Source organism: Micromesistius poutassou, assembly GCF_964030765.1.
Source record: "Micromesistius poutassou genome assembly, chromosome: 2".
Classification (NCBI taxonomy): domain Eukaryota; kingdom Metazoa; phylum Chordata; class Actinopteri; order Gadiformes; family Gadidae; genus Micromesistius; species Micromesistius poutassou.
In genome coordinates, this window is record NC_140272.1 from 11093185 (window position 1) to 11115109 (window position 21925).

The 21925-nt window shown below is 45.3% G+C and overlaps 2 protein-coding genes across 2 annotated transcripts; one reads left to right on the plus strand and one right to left on the minus strand.

The window, feature by feature from the left end:
- Nucleotides 1-9931: 9931 nt before the first annotated feature.
- Nucleotides 9932-11565, plus strand: LOC311339430 (ciliary microtubule inner protein 1-like; the record flags this gene model as incomplete). Its single annotated transcript, XM_084464822.1, has 4 exons — nucleotides 9932-9990; nucleotides 10682-10763; nucleotides 11055-11156; nucleotides 11410-11565. 4 exons carry the CDS (start codon nucleotides 9932-9934, stop codon nucleotides 11563-11565), a joined length of 399 nt encoding a protein of 132 aa, XP_084320948.1.
- A 1690-nt stretch (nucleotides 11566-13255) lies between these two features.
- LOC311338447 (keratin, type I cytoskeletal 18-like) lies at nucleotides 13256-17792 on the minus strand. The gene is made up of 7 exons (XM_084463720.1): nucleotides 17155-17792; nucleotides 15617-15699; nucleotides 15169-15325; nucleotides 14759-14923; nucleotides 14226-14351; nucleotides 13553-13773; nucleotides 13256-13459 (listed from the first exon to the last, which is right to left on the minus strand). Exons 1-7 carry the CDS (start codon nucleotides 17605-17607, stop codon nucleotides 13426-13428), a joined length of 1239 nt encoding a protein of 412 aa, XP_084319846.1. The 5' UTR covers nucleotides 17608-17792; the 3' UTR covers nucleotides 13256-13425.
- Between the last annotated feature and the right edge of the window lie 4133 nt (nucleotides 17793-21925).

Here is a 21925-nt window from a genome sequence, read left to right on the forward strand (position 1 = left end):
CTCTCCCTCCCTCCCCCTCTCTCTCTTCCTCTCATTCAAGTCCAAGTCAGATCAGGGTAACTAAAGTTCCTCGCTTCGCTGTTCTCGGATCAGCACTGGAGTTTACACTCACGCCCTTTGTGCGTCACGTCCTCAATTTTCAAACTGGTCCCGGATCTGTATTCCGCTCGAATTCTGTTCTGATGTGTATACGTGTGTGTGCGTGCGTATACGTGTTCGTGCGCGCGCGCGCGCGAGCGTGTGTGTGTCTAGGGAGTAACATGTAGGCGGGGCGCCGGAGCCAGACATCATGACGTCAGTGCCAGACGTGAGACAGGCCGGGGATTGACAGGCCCAAGGGACCAATGGCGTGGAAGTGTTACAAACACGATCAGATATATGCGCGTGGAGACGCCAACTTTGTAATTAGGCCCACACACACACACACACACACACACACACACACACACACACACACACACACACACACACACACACACACACACACACACACACACACACACACACACACACACACACACACACACACACACACACACACACATCCAGGGACAGTCATCTACCTTAATGCACCTGTACAGTTGAACGGCTTTGTGAGTTGGACTGCCGATACTTACACTGATTCAGAAGTAAGACACTCATTCAGGCGTCTGGCGTCTTTGAAGGGGGAGGTGGAAAAAGGAGATGGGGAGGTGGAAGAGGAGGTAGGGAGGAGGAGATAATGGGGGAAGGAGAAGAGTTGTAAAAAGATGCAGAGGTGGGGAGGAGGTGGATGCAGAGGAGTGAGGTGGAATCAGAAAAGGTGAGGAGGCACTGAGGTGTAGGTAAAGAGGAGGCACAGAGGAGATCACTCAACAGCAGCAGAGAGCGAGGGATATGGAGGGAATAGAAGAAGGAGGTGAAGGTGAGGGAGCCAGACAGTTAATGAGCCCCCCATCACCCCCCCCCCCCCCCCCCCCCCCCGGTGAGTCAGTTTACCACCAGCCGACAGCTCTGTCAGCTGCCCTTAGTCATGGTAGCAGGAACACACTCCCAACCCCACCTCCTCACCTTCCCTGTCTCTCTCCTCTCTCCCCCCCCCCCCCGGCCTCCTGTCTCCCCAGACTTGCCTGCTCCTCACCCAGACACAGACCTACTCCCACCTAGAAGATCTGTTCCCTCTAGACTTCTCTTTCAACTCTTCCTCAGTCTTATTGTAAGTGTTCTTATATTGTTATGATATCAATATTTAATATGAATGTGATGTCACAAGGCCAGCAGAATAATTGTCGATAGGATATTGTATCAATTATAGAATAGTATAGATGTGTGTGTGTGTGTGTGTGTGTGTGTGGCTGTGTGTGTGTGTGTGTGTGTGTCTGTGGGTGTGTGCGCACACACACACACACACACACACACACACACAAACATGTTTCTGTGTCTGTGTATTAGTGTGCGCGTGTGTGTGTATGTGTGTGTGTGTGTGTGTGTGTGTGTGTGTATGGGTATGTGTGTGTGAGGAGTGTGTGGGTGTGTGTGTGTGTGTGTGTGTGTGTGTGTGTGTGTGTGTGTGTGTGTGTAACTGTATGAAGTAATGCTGGTGGAGTGTTAGGAAGCAGCCAATCGGGTGGCAGGTTGGGATTAACCCCAGATTATACCTAGACTACCAGACAGACTACACGTAATCTGACCACCAGACCACAAAGCACTGTGTGTGTGTGTGTGTGTGTGTGTGTGTGTGTGTGTGTGTGTGTGTGTGTGTGTGTTAAAGAGCCACTTGCAGGTACTGGGCTGTCCGTGCGTCCAGAGAGTGGGGCTGTCTTTGCCCTACAACTCTTAGACTGCTATAGCGGATAGTATGGAGAAAATCTATTAAAAATGTGAAATTGTATTTTTATTATTATTTTTACACATTTCTGTCAATAAAAGTCACAGTAAAAATTACAGTAAAAAAACACAATTTACATTAGGTGGCAAGGAAGTTTTATGGTGTGTGCAACACCAAGAAACATGGATGGCAAGGAACCCTCACACCTACCTGCTCATTATATGCATCTGTATTCACTGTCTCTTTGAATAAAGGGAGCAACTGCTAATGAATACATTTTAATGGCTGGATATAAAAAAATAAGATGAGAGGGGAGAAAAAAAGGGACGATAACATGCTGCATGAATAATAATAACAAGGATTGTGTACCATCTGGTAAACAATCACCAAAAACTCAGGATATTCTGAAACACAAACACACACACACACACACACACACACACACACACACACACACACACACACACACACACACACACACACACACACACACACACACTCAGAGCTACCATCTCATCACTGCAGTGCGTGAATGAGGTAATGTCTGTCTCTGGCTGTAACACCCCACAAAAAGCAAACCCCTCTCTATCTCTCTGTCTCTGTCTCTCTCTGTCTGTCTGTCTGTCTGCCCATCTGTCTGCCTGTCTCTCTCTCTCCCTCTCTGTCTCTCTCTCTCTCTCTTACTCTCTTACTCTCACTCTCTCTTTCTCTCTCTCTTTCTCTCTCTTTCTCTGTCTCTCTGTGTCTGTTCCGCACACTTTATCTGTTGCTTTCTCTCTGCTGTGTTTTTTCCCTCTCATCCTTTTCTATTTCATTATCTCACCCTCTCATTGTCCTTCCCTCTGTCTGCATACCTCGTCTCCTTCCCTCCCTCTTTTCCACTCTTCTTTTCTCTTCTCTTCCTGTTCTCCAACATGCCAGGTGTCTCTGCAGCAGAACAGAAAGAGTTTCTTAAGAAGGGAAGCTCCTAATGCTTACACATAATGTATTACTGATCTTCGATTTGATAATAACCCAATCCTACTTAACCTTCACAGTGTTGTGGTAAATTGTGGTCTGGGAAGCCCTTTGAGACCTGAACGGTAATAAAGGGCTCTACACATGGACTTTACTTGATCTGGTTATGGAAATATTTCTGTTCAAACCTTAGTTCTTTCGTTTGCCCCCTGTGGTTCAGAAAGTCAATGTTCTGTCGAGCAGGAAGGTATAACCCTTGTAAGTTATTTGTGTGGTTAAGTTATTGAGTGGTTAAACCTCCGAGGTCTTGTGACTTGTATGTCGCATACACTATTCTGTAAGAACTATTCATTTTAGTATAACAGGAGCTTCAGAGACCAAACCAAGCAAACAGACAGGCACACACAAACACAAAAACACAGAAACACACACACACACACACACACACACACACACACACACACACACACACACACACACACACACACACACATAAACACACATATAAACATGGGCATGAACCCACATCATATTGTGTGTGACCATAGCGACCAGACGTAATGAGGTCATAATATAATCAGACTAATCTGATCAGAGTGGCAAAATTAATGCCCCTTTCTATCCTGTCTGTCTGTCTCTGTTTGTTTGTCAATTTGTCTGTCTGTCTATCTGCACCTGTATCCCTCTATCTGTCTGTCGGCCTGTCTGCCTGTCTTAGATTGTCTGTCTTAGTTTTCGGTTCTGATCAAGAATTGATGCTTCAGAACAGAACAGTGACATCACATCCTGTCTGCAGAGCACGCTCGGCAGCAGAACCAATAGAACACATTCCTTTGATCCTGTGGACAGTGAACATCAAAGACTCAAAGACACTGACTTAGCCTGTGAGTCACACACACAAATACACCAACACACACACACACACACACACACACACACACACACACACACACACACACACACACACACACACACACACACACACACACACACACACACACACACAACCCACTAGTCATGCACATCAAGATCAAGATATGGTGAGTAAGCCATATGTCAATGAAAGACTTTGTTTCATTTCTGTATTCCTCTAATTTATTATCCTCTCCTCTCCCTCCACTCTCCTTTTATTTTCTCCCTTCCTCCTCCTCTCCTCTCTCCTTCCCTCTCTAAGGCTGCTCTCATCTCTTTTCCTTCTCCCCTCTCCTCCTCTCCTCTCCTGCCCTCTCCTCTACTTTCCTCCTCCTCTCTCTTCCTCTCCTCTCATTTCTCTTTCTCCATCTTCTTCTTCTCCTCCTCCTCTCCTCCCCTCCTCTCTCCTACTCTCCTCTCCCCTCCTCTATTCTCCTCTTCGCTTCTCTCCTGTCATCTCTCCTCCTTTGCTTGTCTCCTCCTGATCTCCTCTCCGTTGTTACTTTCTATAATCTGCCGTCTAGACAGAGCCTTTCCTTTTTAATACCTAGGAGAGAGAGGTAGAGAGAGAGAGAGGAAGAGGAGAGGAAAAGAAAGATAGGATGAGAGAGAAGAAAATAGGTGGAGGAATAACCAAGATCAAAGCAAGGAACACACATACACATACATGCACACAAACACACACACCACACCAACACAAACACACCCACACCCACACCCACACCCATACACACACCTACTCAAACGAACATGCAGACCGAGACAGACATACACAAACACATGCACAAATACACACAGTGACAACACACACTTCTACCCAGAGACCAAAACACACACACACATGCACTAAAAAGTACATGCACATCTGCACCTGTGTTCTCATGCACATCTGCATCTGTGTTCTCATACACATCTGCACCTGTGTTCTCAGATATTAGATAAAGGACAACATTGAGTGTCACACATGCTCACACACAAATACTTCTATTATATTTTAGTAACCTTTGACAAGCAAACAAAACACACACACACACACACACACACACACACACACCCACACACATACACACACACACACACACACACACACACACACACACACACACACACACACACACACACACACACACACGTCCATCTATTTGTCAGACATGCTGGGCTTTGGGATTGAGTCAGGGTTGTTTCCCATCAGGATAGATTACACCTACACACTCACACACATTTAATTCATTTAAATGTGTGTGAGTGTGTAGGTGTAATCTATCCTGATGGGAAACAACCCACGCACGCACGCATGCACGCACGCATGCACGCACGCACGCACGCACGCACGCACTTGTGTGCTTGTTTGGTGTTTTCAATTGATACATCCAATATATTCAATACATCCCTTCTATAATTGCCTTGACCAGCTGCAAGATAATGCCATCACCTTTCTTATCTCTTCTCCTCTCCTCTCCACCCTGCTCCTCTCCTTGCAACTCCTTTCCTTCTCTCCTCTCCTTTTCTTTTTTCTAAGAAAAGGTCATACCTGTCACCTCTGACCCACAACCTAGTCGCTTATAGGATCCACTAATCACCTGGCCAAGAGAGCCCCCTAGTGGATATGCTGTGCAACACCTATGTCTAAACAAAAATGGAACCAAAAAAAAGTTAAAGTTCTCATTCCCTGAGAAACCGTCTAGTACTTGTTCCTTTTGAAATATGATAGGTCACTCAGAGTTGCATATGCATGCTGCACGTGAAAATGTTCTTCTACCCCGATTGCCCCTCTCCTGGAACCGTCACCTTATCGTGGTAGAGAGGTTTGCGTGTCCCTGTGAACCTGAGGGCTGTGTTGTCTGGAGCCATGTGCTCCTGGTAGGGTCTCCCATGGCAGAGTGGTCTCAGGTGAGGGGCCAGACTAAGAATGGTTCACAAAGACCCCAATGAATATTCAAGAAAGAGGAGGAGAGACCCTGCCCGGAGGAAGCCCGGGGCCCCCGTCTGGAGCCAGGCCAAGACGGAGGGCTCGTCAGCGAGCGCCTGGTGGCCGGGTTTGCCACGGAGCCTGGCCGGGAACAGCCCAAAAAAGCTACGTGGCACCCCCCCTCTTCGTCCTGTGGGCCCACCACCTGCAGGGAGACCCGCTGGGGTCGGGTGTGCTGCCACATGGGTGGCAGTGAAAGTCAGGGGTCCGACGGACCAGACCCAGGCGGCAGAAGCTCGCTCTGGGGACGTGGAATGTCACCTCACTGTGGGGAAAGGAACCGGAGCTTGTGAGGGAGGTGGAGCGCTACCAGTTAGATCTGGTGGGGCTTACCTCTACGCACAGTCTCAGCTCTGGTACTGTACTCCTGGATAGGGGTTGGACTCTATTCTTCTCTGGAGTTGCCCAGGGTGTGAGGCGTCGGGCGGGTGTGGGGATACTCATAAATCCCCGGCTGAGCGCCGCAGTGTTGGAGTTTACCCCGGTGGGGTAAACTCCCTACGCCTAAGGGTGGTGGGGGGGAAAACTCTGACTGTTGTTTGTGCGTATGCACCAAACAGCAGTTCAGAGTACTCAGCCTTCTTGGAGACCCTGAATGGAGTCCTGTATGGAGCTCTGGTAGGGGACTCCGTAGTTCTGCTGGGAGACTTCAACGCCCACGTGGGCAACGATGGAGACACCTGGAGAGGCGTGGTGGGGAGGAATGGCCTCCCAGATCTAAACCCGAGTGGTCGTTTGTTACTGGACTTCTGTGCTAGTCATGGATTGTCCATAACGAACACCATGTTTGAACATAAGGGTGCTCATAAGTGTACCTGGTACCAGAGTACCCTAGGCCGAAGATCGATGATCGATTTTGTGATCGTGTCAGCTGATCTGAGGCCTTATGTTTTGGACACTCGGGTGAAGAGAGGGGCTGAACTGTCAACCGACCACCATCTGGTGGTGAGTTGGATCAGGGAATGGGGGAAGATTCTGGACAGACCTGGTAAGCCCAAACGGGTAGTGCGGGTGAATTGGGAACGTCTGGAGGAAGCCCCCGTCCTAGAGATCTTCAACTCACACCTCCGGCGGAGCTTTTCTAGCATCCCTGTGGAGGTTGGGGGCATTGAGCCGGAGTGGGCGGTGTTCAAAGCCTCCATTGCTGAAGCTGCGGTGGTGAGCTGTGGCCTCAGGGTCTTAGGTTCCTCAAGGGGCGGTAACCCTCGGACACCGTGGTGGACACCGTTGGTCAGGGAAGCCGTCCGACTGAAGAAGGAGGCCTTCCGGGGTACGTTATCCCGGAGGACTCCTGACGCAGTTGCAGGGTACCGGCGGGTTCGAAGGGCTGCAGCTGCTGCCGTGTCGGAGGCTAAACAGCGGGTGTGGGAGAAGTTTGGAGAGGACATGGAGAAGGACTTTCGGTCGGCACCAAGTGTTTCTGGAAGACCATCCGACACCTCAGAAGGGGGAAACGGGGAAACATCCAAGCTGTGTACAGTAAGGGTGGGACTCTGTTGATCTCGACTGAGGAGGTAGTCGAAGGAAGGAACACTTTGAGGAACTCCTGAATCCGACTAACACTCCCTCTATGATGGAGGCAGAGCTCGAGGTTGATGGTGGTTCGTCGTCAATTTCCCTGGTGGACATCACTGAGGTAGTTAAACATCTCCGCAGTGGCAAAGCCCCAGGGATTGATGAGATCCAGCCAGAAATGCTAAAAGCTCTGGGTGTTGAGGAGCTGTCATGGTTGACACGCCTATTCAACATTGTGTGGGAGTCTGGTACAGTGCCAAAGGAATGGCAAACCGGGATGGTGGTTCCCCTGTTCAAAAAGGGGGACCAGAGAGTGTGTGCCAATTACCGGGGTATCACACTTCTCAGCCTCCCTGGGAAAGTCTACTCTAAGGTGCTGGAAAGGTTCGGCCGTTTGTCGAACCTCAGATTGAAGAGGAACAATGCGGTTTCCGTCCTGGACGTGGAACTATGGATCAGCTCTTCACTCTCGCAAGGATCCTGGAGGGGGCCTGGGAGTATGCCCATCCAGTCTACATGTGTTTTGTGGATTTGGAGAAGGCATATGACCGGGTCCCCTGGGAGAAACTGTGGGAGGTGCTGCGGGAGTACAGGGTAAGGGGTTCACTCCTCAGGGCCATCCAATCGCTGTACTCCCAAAGCGAGAGCTGTGTCCGCGTTCTCGGCAGCCAGTCAATTACGTTCCCGGTGGGTGTTGGCCTCCGCCAGGGCTGTGCTTTGTCACCAATCCTGTTTGTGATATTCATGGACAGGATATCAAGGCGTAGTCGTGGTGGGGAGGGGTTGCAGTTCGGTGATCTGAGGATCTCAACACTTCTCTTTGCAGATGATGTGGTCCTGATGGCATCATCGGCCTGTGACCTTCAGCACTCACTGGATCGGCTGGCAGCTGAGTGTGAAGCGGCTGGGATGAGGATCAGCACCACTAAATCTGAGGCCATGACTCTTAGCAGGAAACCGGTGGATTGCCTTCTCCGGGTAGGAAATGAGTCCTTAGCCCAAGTGAAGGAGTTCAAGTACCTCAGGGTCTTGTTCACGAGTGAGGGTACGATGGAGTGTGAGATTGGCCGGAGAATCTGAGCAGCGGGGGTGGTATTGCGTTCGCTTTACCGCACCGTTGTGACGAAAAGAGAGCTGAGCCGCAAGGCAAAGCTCTCGATCTACCGGTCGATCTTCGTTCCTATCCTCACCTATGGTCATGAGGGATGGGTAATGACCGAAAGGACGAGATCACGGATACAAGCAGCCGAGATGAGTTTTCTCAGGAGGGTGGCTGGCTTCTCCCTTAGGGATAGGGTGAGAAGTTCAGTCATCCGGGAGGAACTCGGATTAGAGCCGCTGCTCCTCTGCTTAGAAAGGAGTCAGTTGAGGTGGTTCGGGCATCTGGTAAGGTACTGGACGCCTCCCTTGGGAGGTGTTCCAGGCACGACCAGTGGGGAGGAGACCCCAGGGAAGACCCAGGACTAGGTGGAGAGATTATATCTCAACACTGGCCTGGGAACGCCTCGGGCTCCCCCCGTCAGAGCTGGTCAATGTGGCCCGGGAAAGGTCTGGGGCCCCCTGCTTGAGCTGCTGCCCCCGCGACCCGAACCCAGATAAGCGGATGAGGATGAGGACCTTGATTGCCTGCATTTGCAAATGAAAGAAAATAGACGCAGAAACGATTGAATCAGAAAATCCTCACCAACTGACGTCAGTTGGTGTTCATGGCCTCGCCCACCTTGGCTTGCGACGGCCCACGGGAAGACAGTATTGAGTTCGTGCCTGTGCTTTTTGTAGCTATAACAAATCAACGTTGCATCTCTTGGCCAAGAAAGAAGTTGAGGAAGAAATGGTTGGACCGGACATTACCACTATTTCAACATTTACGCGGCTCGGGCACGGCGATTTAATACAGAAATAAGAGCCGCCTCGGGGCACCGCGGCGGCCGGAGCTGAGCTCCCGGGCGCGGTGCACGGCGGCCGGTCCCTGGGGTCACGGCCCCCGAGCTCCCGGACTCGGACGCAAGGCGATTGAATACAGAAAGAAGAGCGGCTCGGAGTCCGGGAGCTCGGCCGGTGCACGGCGACCGGGGCACGGCGACCGCGGGGACCGGCCACCGTGCACTGTGCAGCTCTTCTTTCTGTACGTTCAATGTGCCCTAACTGCTTTTTCTGAGATAAATATAGAGCCAATGTTTTATTTAAATATGAAAGTCAAATGAAAATGACCGTTTTCAAAACAATTTCCATTGCTTGCAATTCTTTTCATGTGTTGCTACACGGAGCCGGATGCTATTTGAAAGCACCCGGCCTCTTGATGACCTGGCATGGTCATCCCATGATTCCAGCATCACCACGGTTACGCAGGGACAGAGCAGAGGAGTGGAAGACAGATAGGTGTCAGGGATCTCCGTATCCCTGGCAACGGTAAACAGATCCGTCAAGTGTGACTTACACTCAGGTGAAACTGGAGCTGCACAGAGAAAGGCAGAGAAAAAGCTATACACAGACCTACACACAGACACACATTACACACACACACACACACACACACACACACACACACACACACACACACACACACACACACACACACACACACACACACACACACACACACACACACACACACACACACACACACACACACACACACACACACACACACACACACACACACACACACACACACACACACACACACACACACACACACACACACACACACACACACACACACACACACACACACACACACACACACACACACACACACGCGCTTGGCAAAGATGGCAGCCAATGTCCAGGAATCAAAACCCATCAATTTTGTGAGTCAAGATGAAATCTGGTGAGTTGATTATTTTATTATGGTGTTATCTTTTGAATGCTGTATGATGTATGAATTATAATGGTCATTAATTAGAAATGTAGGCTAGATCATTCATTTGCAATGTAAGTGCAATGTATGTATTTTTGTAATATTAGTATTAGTATCATTATAACTATTGGTAAATATGCAAAGACTGCTGAGGAAAAGAATTGAGGACAGCTGGCCAACAAATCCACACAAATACAGTAGAAGTAGGCCTAGTACAAAAAACAACATTACAGTAAACGAAAGATTGGAAGCTTGTGTTTCTAAAAGAGGCACTTTAATCGTAAGAAGAGTGCTTGCTCATTACTATGGAGATGTCTCGCAGGGATAGAAGTGAATTCAAGTGAGTTACCGACAGTATGTCTTTTGTATGTATTTGTTTGTGGGTTGTTTGTCATTTACCTCAAAACTGATAATCTATTTTGAAAGCTTGTTTTGGTATTTTTTTTTAAATATATGTGTGCATGTGAGTGTGTGTGTGTTTGTTTGTTTATGCATGTATGTGTGTGTGTGTGTGTGTGTGTGTGTGTGTGTGTGTGTGTTTGTGTGTATGTTTTTTTGTTGATGCATGTGTATGTGTGTGTGTGTGTGTGTGTATTTGTCTGGGGGGGTGTATGTGTTTATGTGTTTGTGTGTGGTTGTGTGTGCATGCTTGTGTGTGTAGGAAGACCCGTCTTAAGGTGGAGAAAGAGTCAGCCACAATCTGGCCTCATAAGTGGGGCTTTCTCACAGAAGTCTATATAGAGGTATCTATATGTAATATACAAACACACACACACACACACACATTATGGAGTGAATTTACTGCCAATATTACTAATATTGCTAAAAATGTTATTTCATTTATTTTTGTGATGAGAAAAAAGTATCTATTCAGTTAAGATTTATGAACACCAAACTAAATTCACATCAGTGAACAAGAACATTTTTACTATGGGGATTTTTAAAAAATGAACCTTTTTAGTATTCTGCGAAGGATAAACAAGATCCACATATGTATCCACCAATCAGAAGTGAGGTGTCCTGTTTTGTTTCAGAGCCGGAGAGAGGGGGCGAGGCTGAGGGAGGCTGCTGGGGAACTGGACCTCCCACCTCATCTGAGGGCACGCCCTCCAACCCCTGCGGAAAAATACATCCATGTAGGAACTGTCTGTCTGTCTTTCTGTCTGAACGCGTACATCCCTACACATACTTGTCTTTCTGTCTGGATGTCTTTCTGGCCTTAATTGTACCTACCTGCCTGTCTGTCTGTCTGACTTTCTGTCTGTCTGTCCTTAAACCTACCCTTCTGACTGTCTATATGTCTGTGCCATTATTGTTAAAAAATAGATTGTTATTATCTAACCTATGTGAGGGTTTAGTGTCATGACATCACTCTCCATTCTCCCCCAGGTAAGCCCCTCCCCTCCTGTACCCAAGACAGCTCAGGCTGTGATTGGCTGGAGGTCTTCCCAGCCACATCTCCAGCTGGAGCTCTATGGCAAGGAGACCCATGGGAGGCGGAGCTTCCTGAAGGAACTGGGCTGGACACTAGAATCTTGTAGCTGATTGGATAACTGACCTGCACCCAATCAAAATGCTGAATGTTGATTGTAGATTAAACATTTCAGTTTGATGTGCCACTAAATAATTTCTTGATTTATTGTTGAAATATCTTTTTCAAAAAAGTTTCTGTTTCTATTTTCTAGTAAAAAAGCAGTTGCTCTGCTTATTTTGTGAATCTTTATGTACTCAAATTGTAGCAATGTGTTGAGTATCTCTTAATTGTTGAATGCATTTGCTGTGAGATGCTTTGGACAAAAATATCTGCTAAATAAACTATTGTTGGGTAATATGCATAAGATCTACAGGTGACAAATCCATAGAATTGAGCTAAAATATCAATCCATAAATCAACCTAATATATTACAGAATTAGCTAATAATACTCATTCATTGATTTTGGTATTAATTGGCCAGACTGAATTTATATAGAGAATATAAATCATCTGATCAAGCCAGAAGCGAATCTATAATCTATCTGAGCACTAAGCACAGCAGGATCCCTACATAGAAATACAACTTGTTTTCTTGACCTTTGGCTTGATTCGGCTACCGCTCCCACTGTATTCTGTAGGCCTATCTGTGATGTAGGAGCTGATAGCAAATTATCTGGTGTACCGTAAGGGCCTGACATCGGCAGCAACAACACACAACTCTCCTTTCAGCTGTCTACCGATTTTTCTTCTTGATAGTCTCACCTTGATAGTCAAAACCTTCCTACCAATTAATACTTGAACTACTTTTCTCAGCGTATCAACACATGGGCGCTCAATCACAGAAACATTTCTCCCTGGTTACACTTCAAGTAGGCTACATTTAAGCATGCCACTGGGGTATAAAATAATTATTCAGATGCCTGGTTGAGAGCGTGTCTACTACTACTTCGTCTTATTTATTTTTTGGGATATGATGGAACCCACTTCGCCTTAAGGAGCGTTGCTGCCCCCTGCAGGTAAACCTTGCGTTGGTGTAAGCTTCGTCGTTAACGTGACTATTGCTTCGTTCGCATAAATTATAAATTACCTTAATAATAATAAAATAATAATAATACCTTAATAATTAAAAAAAGTGTGGAGGAATTTTTTCGCGATTTTTGTAAGTATTTGAAATCATAAAGAAAACCCTCTATTGATATGTGTATAACAAAGATGAATACATTCATGATTTGTTTTATCTTTCTTTTCTATTATTCTATTTTTTACTTCGGGGTCATGCCCCAACCAAGTATAACGTAACTACATATTTGTTAGGCTTTAGTTAATGATGAAGAAACATAAAAAAAACATGAATATGCGTGGATACGAAGATGCTCAGCCTACCAGCCTATCCACGGGGTCGTACCAACTGGTAGTTTTGATCTATTCATCATACATCTGGGGGGGACACTCCCACTTGTGATGTCACTAAAGGGTAGATATTGACCTTGCTGGTAATGGTTATGAAACATCACACTTGGTGGTAATTAGGGGTCCTTTATCAAAGCACTTATTAATCATGTACTAATGTTTATTAATGTGTTGTTATTGATCAGTTAATCAACTAAAGCCTTATATAATAATGTTGGGTTAATGATTTGTAATCATTTTATAAAAAATATAAAAATGATTAGAACCACTCATGAATATGTGCTTTGTTTATTATGTAGGCTAATGAGGCTAGGAACATATAAAGAGTAATGACACACTTCACAGACACAGTTCCCATTTCATGAATTGATTCCCTTGAATTTATTGGTCAGCAGAAGATTCAGCCAAAACAAAAATTTGGTTTGTGTAATCAGAGTATGACTTTTCAATTTCTTCTTTCTTTCTTCTCCAATTTTTTAGATAGTGCTGATTTGTGCAAAGATCACTGAAGCACAAACTGCCTATTCTGCCAACCCCTCTAGTGCATCTTGAAGCCTGTAAAACACAAAATGACATTGACAAAATGACAAAAGGACGATTAACACTGCTCATTAATGATGTACATTTTCCCCAGACAAAAGTACTCACTTAAAATCCCCTCCGTCCAGCAGTGTCCTGTAGGTGGCGATCTCGGCCTCCAGCTTCATCTTCATGTTCAGCAGGGCTTCGTAGTCTTGGGTCTGTTGGCTGATGTTGGCGCGCAGGTTGGTCAGCTCCCCCTCCAGGCGCATGATGATGCCATTGTACTTCTCCATCTCCATGTTGTTGCGTTGCTCTACACCCCGCAACGTGTCTTCCAAAGATGCTTTCTGTGGGGATTACCAACAAAAAAGAATTGAACGCACATAATCTCATGGATCGAACGGAGCACAGAGGCTTAGTAGACAGGAGTGTACAGGATATTGAGAATATTAAACTACAGGGGGTGTGCATTATGGGCTTTTAGTTGTCGATACCCCGCCATATTGAGAAGGCTCAAGAGAGCCATAGTGCTGAAAATATACCGGGACCTAGGCTTATAAAAAAAAAGCAACCTCTCACATGAGAAATGCTGTGGGAGTTCAAAAAACACCCCATAATGAAATATCAATGCCTGATTTAGGAATGACCAAACAATCTACATAATAAGTAACATTCATAAATTCATTGCAGAAATATCTTCCCTATGCAAGTTGTTTGCATGGCACACAACAACTTCATTAGAGATTAATTAAAATGTGGGACATTTGAACACATGAGTGCATATGAACAGTGTGCTTACCAAGCTCTGTTGGGAGGCCAGTTCAATCTCTAGGGTCTGGAGCTGTCTGGACAAGTCGCTGATCTCCACCTGGGCCCCTTGAAGGGCTTCTGTGTTTTGTGAAACCTGTACCTGCACCTCTGAGATCTGTTGATACACAGGGTAAAACATGCATGGTATGTTTCAAAGTCTGCCTACTGTGACACAAATATAAAACTACACAAATACAAGCTGTAGCAGAAAATCAACACTGACTAAATCTAGAATTCACAAGACTACTGCTACTTCAAGAAAGGAATATATCAACTTAATATTGATTTAATCAGCTGCAATTTGAGCCTATTGTTTTGTGTTGTCAAGGAAAAATCTGGTTGATTTGGCCGTTGTTTTTAAGGATGTCGAATTGTTAAAGCAGAAGGGTCACATTATTGATAAATGATTCACACCCTTGGAACGTTATTGACCAATCAGAATCAAGTATTCAACAAAACGGTGGTATAAACATTAGTTAATAAGCAAAATTGCAGTTGTTGCAAAACCTATTGTCTGCATACCTGATTTTCGTGCCACTGCTTGAGGTCCTGTGCATTCTTGACGGCGACCTTCTCGTAGTTGGACCTCACCTCCTCCATGACCTGGGCCAGATCCTGACCTTTAGGAGCGTCCACATCCACCTGCACGCCCCCGTGGGAAACCTGGCTCCTCATTTCCATCAGATCCTACAGGACACAGAAGGAGAGGACACATCAGGGTTTAGTCTCTATCGACTCCCGTAGTGCACAGGGAATAGAGGGTACTAAGCAGGCTTTAGACTTTATCAATCTCTAGATCTTTCTCAAGAATACCTGCTTGATTGGCTGCAAATGCAGACATGTGGAAAAAAGTGACCAAAATAATTGCAATTTTCTAAACTCAGTTTAGAAAAGAGAAATAAAAGTTTATTTTCACTAAATGTCTTGCTCACATTCTCGTGGTTCTTCTTGAGGTACATGAGCTCCTCCTTGACCGCCTCTATCTCGCTCTCGATGTTCATCCGGCCCATGTTGGTGTCATCGATGACCTTCTTCAGCCCCCCAATGTCTGCCTCCACCGATTGGCGGATGGCCATCTCATTCTCAAACCTGGGGGGGGGCGGGGAACCAAGATGCAAGCTCTAAATAAGCTGATATATTGGCTATATATTAGCCTACCTAATATCGCTAAGATTCACGTTCCATTTATTTTATTATGTAATACCACTTAATCCATTTACTTTTAATGGTGTTCCTGATTGATCATTGACTGTTTGGTGCATGCTACGTTTTAGATTCTCCTTTGTAACCTGGGTTCAGGTTTAAACAAAGCAAATTTTGTAGCTCAAACCAAACTAAAAAATGAATTAATTTCTGAAAGAAATAAACAATTCAACGTACTTTACTTTGAAGTCATCAGCGGCCAGGCGTGCGTTGTCGATCTGGAGCACCAGAGTGGCATTGTCCAGAGTCTTATCAAAGACCTTGTGGAGGAAACAAAACAATATTATATGCATATCATTTACATGTATCCATGGTGTCAATAAATAAATTGTAATTTGATCCAGAGCATTCAAATGACACAATGAGATCAAATCAAATAAAAAAATAAAAAAAACTCTGTTTTATTGACATTTTTGGGGAATTGATATGTGATCACAAATAGTTTATTATTTATATTCACTCTGCTATAGATGGATATATAGATAGATAGAGTAGATAGAGTAGATAGAGTAGATAGAGTAGATAGATAGATAGATAGATAGATAGATAGATAGATAGATAGATAGATAGATAGATAGATAGATAGATAGATAGAAAGCTGGATAGATGATATATGGATAGATGGATAGATAGATAGATAGGGGCAAACAGTCAGACAGACAGACAGAGAGAGAGACAAAGCGACAGACAGACCGATGGATAGCAACAGCCGTGAACATGTTTTTCAGAACAGAGTTTATGTGTCTCCATGGGTAAAGCAGAAGATAGTGCCCTTCCCGTTTTTGTCAGAGAACACAAAGAGAGGCACAGAAACCATCAATGTGTCACACTCTGAAACTGCAAAGAATGTGACATTTGACACTTCTTTGTAGTGCGGATTGTTAGACAACCAGCACGCATGCTCGTTTATGTGTGTGTGTGTGTGTGTGTGTGTGTGTGTCTGTGTGTGTGGAACCCTTATTGCATGCAGATGTAGCCCACACTGGCGTGAGCATGAGCGTTCATTGTAAAAGCCATGTATTACACATCTGTTTCACATCAGGGTCGTTTTACACCAGATAATGCATGCAGAGCAACCATTCACAAGTGGACACGCTAGGAGGATAGCATTTCCATGATAAACATTGGGGGAGGGAAAATATTAGTTTGGGTCTCGTTCAGATGATTTGAGAAGTTTCCCTCTTGTTGGTGACTCACCAGAAACAGGAAGTCCTGCCAGCTGTGTGTGTAGCATGGGATGGATTGTATGGGGGAAGGGTGAAGCTATGGACACAGCCACACCCTCCATTCTAACTCAAGAAATATGATAACTCACAAAGCAACATATTGAGAATAATGTCTTATGTTGCCTATATATAAGGGCTGAGACTATGAAATATATGATCATATTTAGAGAACTAGAGAGGACTAACTTGACTTCTGCCTTTTAAGTTTTGTGAATACTTTTGTGAAGTGAGTCACTTCAGATTCATCTTAGTATTTCTGTTAGTTGATCAAATCACTGTCCCAAACAATTTCCTCTTTAATTTTTTCCACACTCCTTAAAAATTCTGTTTATTCGCATGCATAAACATTTCCCCAACCTCTACTGCGATCCAACATCCTACAAACAATATACTCTGACACAAAAGGGATCATCTTGCACATCAACCTCAAACTTCTCTCGTTCCGTCCTAACTTAAACTTCTTCGACCCCGGTGCCCCTGGTTGCTCACCTGTCTGCGCAGGTCATCGAGAATGGGTGTGTACTTGCTGTACTCCCTCATCTCGGGGCCTCCTTTCTCCAGCGCCTCCCTGATCTTCACCTCCAGCTCGTTGTTGGCCTTCTCCAGGCTCCTCACCGTGTCCAGGTAGGTGGCCAGGCGGTCGTTCAGGTTCTGCATGTGGCCCCTCTCGTTGCCCATGATCCCCAAACCGGCCCCGCTGCCGGCGCCTGCCCCAGCTCCCGCTCCCCCGAAGCCTCCGGACATCCCGCCGCCGCCTGCGCCCATTCCACTGCTCACCCTGAAGGCCGACGAGGAGGAGATGGTGGGGGCGCCGGAGCGCAGGCTGGAGAAGGAGGATGAGGAGATGCGGGCGCCAGAGCCCCCGGCGCCAGCATAAGTGCTGGCGGCACGGTAGGGCGGCGTGGAGCGGGTGAAGGTGGCGTTGCTTGACCTGAAGCTCATGGTGAATCTGGTTGAGTTGGAGGCACACAAGCGAACGAGGGTTGAGAGCAAGTGAAGAGAGGGATCTGGACTGAGGTCTTGGTTGCTCGTCGGCAGGGAAAGAGATGTTGGCAGATCGAAATGGAGAAGTTATACTCCCCTGCAAGTCCCTCAACCACAGCTGGCCTTTTTAGACCCTGCCCACTTCCACATCCACCATTGTTCCTTTCCTGTTCTCCTCCCTCCCTCCCTCCCTTCCTCCTCTCGCTCTTTTTCTCTCCTTTCCTCACATACTCCCTGTTTTTTGCAAACTATCAGTGCGGTGAACCAATCTCATTTGTATAATCAGTTGCAAACATTTACATGCAGGAAATACAAAGGTGGACATTTGTTTATCTTCAAGAGCTGTGCATGCTGTGACCAGGGAATTCACCCTTTGGTCGAATAAGCATAAGAGATAAGTTTGTAGGTTCTTAAGCTTGGAATGTATTCTATAACCAACAAATAACAAAAAGAAAAAAGAAGCAGAACCTGGAAAGATAGCTATTATAACAACATTGAAGGTATTTTTTTAGATTATACGGATTATGAGGAAATTCCTTTGGTTTGCCCGTAAAAGGCTTATTGCCTAACACTGACATAGTTTTCTGTGTGGTCAGCAATGTTTTGAACCAAATTATGCCCGGCCAATACCCATGCCAGATTTTAACTCGTATCAACCGGTACAAAGTTAGTACAAACATGGTAGAAAGGTTTATCGCTCAGTAAAGAAGGAGGCCGAGGTTGTTGAATTTACTTACATAACAAGGTCAAATATACTTAACAAACTCACATATACTTTGAATTAAAAAATATTCATATATTTAAATAATTATATTTATATATATATATATATATATATATATATATATATATATATATATAAACTAAGCTAAAAAACTGGCTATGTGGTAAAAGCAAAAATATAATAAAGGGCTGCCTTGTTTATACAGGCTGTTGACTGAAACACTGTGCGCTGTGGGCCCATATTGACTTCATTAAATACGCTCATAAAAGCACCAATACAAAAAAGGTGAGATGTTTAAAACCAACCGCGGTTAGCATCACGTCAGAGCAGAGGAAAAAACAACATGGCTACAAAAGGCATCTCAAATACAGAGCGTTGGGCATGAAACCTGAGAGGTTTACTTGGGTTTGGACATATTTGAGCAGAGGGTTAGGAGAACTGGGCCCCAGAGAACAGCGTAACAAAACAGTGTGTGACCCCCCCCCACTCTCCCCCCCAGGTGCAGCTTTGACAAAGGCAGACACTCCTCCCTGATGTCCTCCACAACATGGCTCCTTTTATCCTTCCCATCTTACCCCACCTTTATGCTTGATAGAGTTTCAACACTTTCTCACAGTTTCCCTGCATCCTCATCACCACCCATCCCCAGCATTGTTCACTTTGCGGAACGCTAAGTCCATAATGAGCTCTGGCCGTTTCTATGGTAACCAAAAAAAGAAAGAAAAAAAATATGAAAGAAGCTAAACCAAAACACGAACTCCTTTTTAGAGAAGTGAGGAGGGAAAAATGCCACAAGTGAGAAAACACCCACCACATGAGTCCGGTCTCTGATTAAGACAGGGAAGGCAGATTTCAACATGGAAACTCGTATGATTCAAGTCTAAGTTATGACTGTGCTTCCTCTCCATCTTGTTTGGCTTTCCAGCTCCACTGCTTTTCTTCCCTCATCCCCAGATACTGCATGGGAAATCCCCTCCCAGCTTTTTGCCATTGCTGAAAGCAGCAGATCCGCCCATGAACTGTCACACATAATTCAACTCACTTTTTGTCCCATTGTTCAGTTGAACAAATACTGTTTTTTTTTAATCAGAATTTTATCATCAGACTGGGTCCAATGTGCAGTTATCCATGCACCCCCCTCTGCCCACCCCTTTTATTTCCTCCACATAGCTACCTTCGATGAAGGAACGGGAGAAAGAGGAGGAGAAGAGCAAAGACGAAAGGGCTGCTAATGGAGAGGTGAGGTTGGTGCGTGTGAGTCACCACAGCACCCAGCGGGAGTCCCAACAAACAAATGGGCTGTATGTGCTTCAGGTCCTGGACAGATGTCAACAACTGGAGAGAGGAGGGGGGCAGCGGGGAGGGGGGGCTTCGTCCTTACCCGGGATGAACTCCCACTGGTCGGCTTTATTCTTTTACTTTTTTTCCCTTCACTTTTTCCATTCGGTTAGCTCGAGTACAAATGAGTAATGCTCTCACATGATCTACCATGAGGCACACACGTGTTTATAAATGTACCCAACGCTAAATGAGCACAGCAGTAAGATAATATGCTGCCAAAGGAGTATGATCTGAACTCAATTATGTCCTTACGTTGCATCAGTGTAGCATCAGTCGTTCACTGTACTCTTCTAAGCAGTCAGAGTGTGTCTTCATGTCATCCCAAGTGTCGCGCTATACTAATTGTACGACCAAGGCGGCTATGACCAGGCACTGTAGAGGTGAAGGAAAGGCAGCAAGGGTTTCTCTACGAGATGCCATGTCCAGCTTTAGCTCCCACACATTCCTCAGGAGGCCACAAGGAGCACGGGGGGGATTGGGACATTGTTAATGCTGATTGTTATGGACTTTCTTTATCACTCCTCACTGTGGAATTACAGATGTCAATGTTTTTTTCTGATATGATAATGATTTGAGAGTGTTGTAACGAGACACTTTGCTCCCAGTTCGAACGTATAGTAATGCTTTTATCAATTGTAGAGTTAAAGATGTACAAATCAATGGTTAAAAAAAAAAAATGGACCCCATTGTTCCAAGACAATGATGTGTTTGGTAAGACTCAAAACGCAGTCAACACAACAATTATACGGCTGTTTAGGTTCAAAGTCTTAAGTGGGTCACATTTCTGAGCCCACAGTAGACTGCATTGCTGACAGCGAATGAGAGCGAAAGATCCAACCCCACCCCATAGACAGACTAAATCCAACCAAGCCACTCCTACCGTTTTTTGAGTCATCCCAACTGTGCCCACTAGAGGGCGGTATTCAAACAGAAAAAAGCATGGGTGTGGCCGTGAACGCACAAGTTCCCTTTAATCACCTGGCGTCAAGTATGGTCAGTGGCATTGTTAATGTTCCCTTTCATGCACCAACCCACACTTCAACCACACCTCTATCTAGCATGGGAATTGTATGTTGTTGTACTGAGTTTGTTTGTTTAAGGCTGTGTGTGGGCAGAGGACTCCGGGGAAGCCAGGCATCTTCATCAACGTTATGAATGGCTTTAATAAGCTAATTTAGCAAGGTCTTTCTCTGAAATAAACCATGCAGTTATGGGTGAGACAAACCTGATATTTTTCAGCCTACTTTTGATCACTTGAATAAGATAACTTGATTAATTAATTCTGAAAATGCAATGTTTGAATTTAATTTAGTTTTATTGATTTCTGAAAAGTATTCTCCCTTACTGATGTATTTGTTGTTCTCATTAATAAACTAAGAATGATATTTTGTCATTTTAATTTAATTTGAATCAAAATGATCATTATTCATGGAGGAAGTGACATAAGGATGTGAATTATCAGCTGAAAATGTAACTCTTTTCATTAACCCACACCACATTCCCTAATAACACATTATACTGGATCTCATCTCATAATATTGATCTCATAACACTGGGTCACCATTTGCATGCCAATCCGCCAATCATTATGTAATTGGTTCATTGTCTGCTGCAATTACTGTCTACTCACACTCGGGCCAACTTTGTAGCCTGCTATCTCTATCTCATAGCATGTAAGTGTCCCTCTCTCCCGGCACATTCCAAACATTATGTGTCATTTTGCAGCATGGTACAAACCGAAAACATCACCACCGTCTTAACAGGCTTCAGGTCAGGGTGTGACCCTCTGAAATTTCTCTCCCTCGCTCTCTCTCTCTCTGTCTCTCTGTCTCTGTCTTGCTCCTCCATCTTGCACAGAAACAGCAGTTTTAACGAAAGAATGTAGAAATGACAAAATAAACAGACACCTCTCCTACTTCAGACCTTAATGAGAGAGAGGTGGGAGGGTTAGTTACTATCAGTCCCCAAGGGCTTGTCAAACGATAAGTGCTGCTTGGTCATGTGTACATATATGGTTTTCTTTTACCAAGCACGGCTCTCAGAATGTGGGACAAATAACATCACTTTTTTGTGCCCAGCCAAGCCAAATCTGAAGTCAGCATTGGTTCATTCTTCTGGTGGTTTTCTGAGACAGAGTGAAAGATACCACGGTAATTTCTGGTTGCTCTGACAGCGTGATAGATACCACGCTGCTTAGTTTGAATGACATGT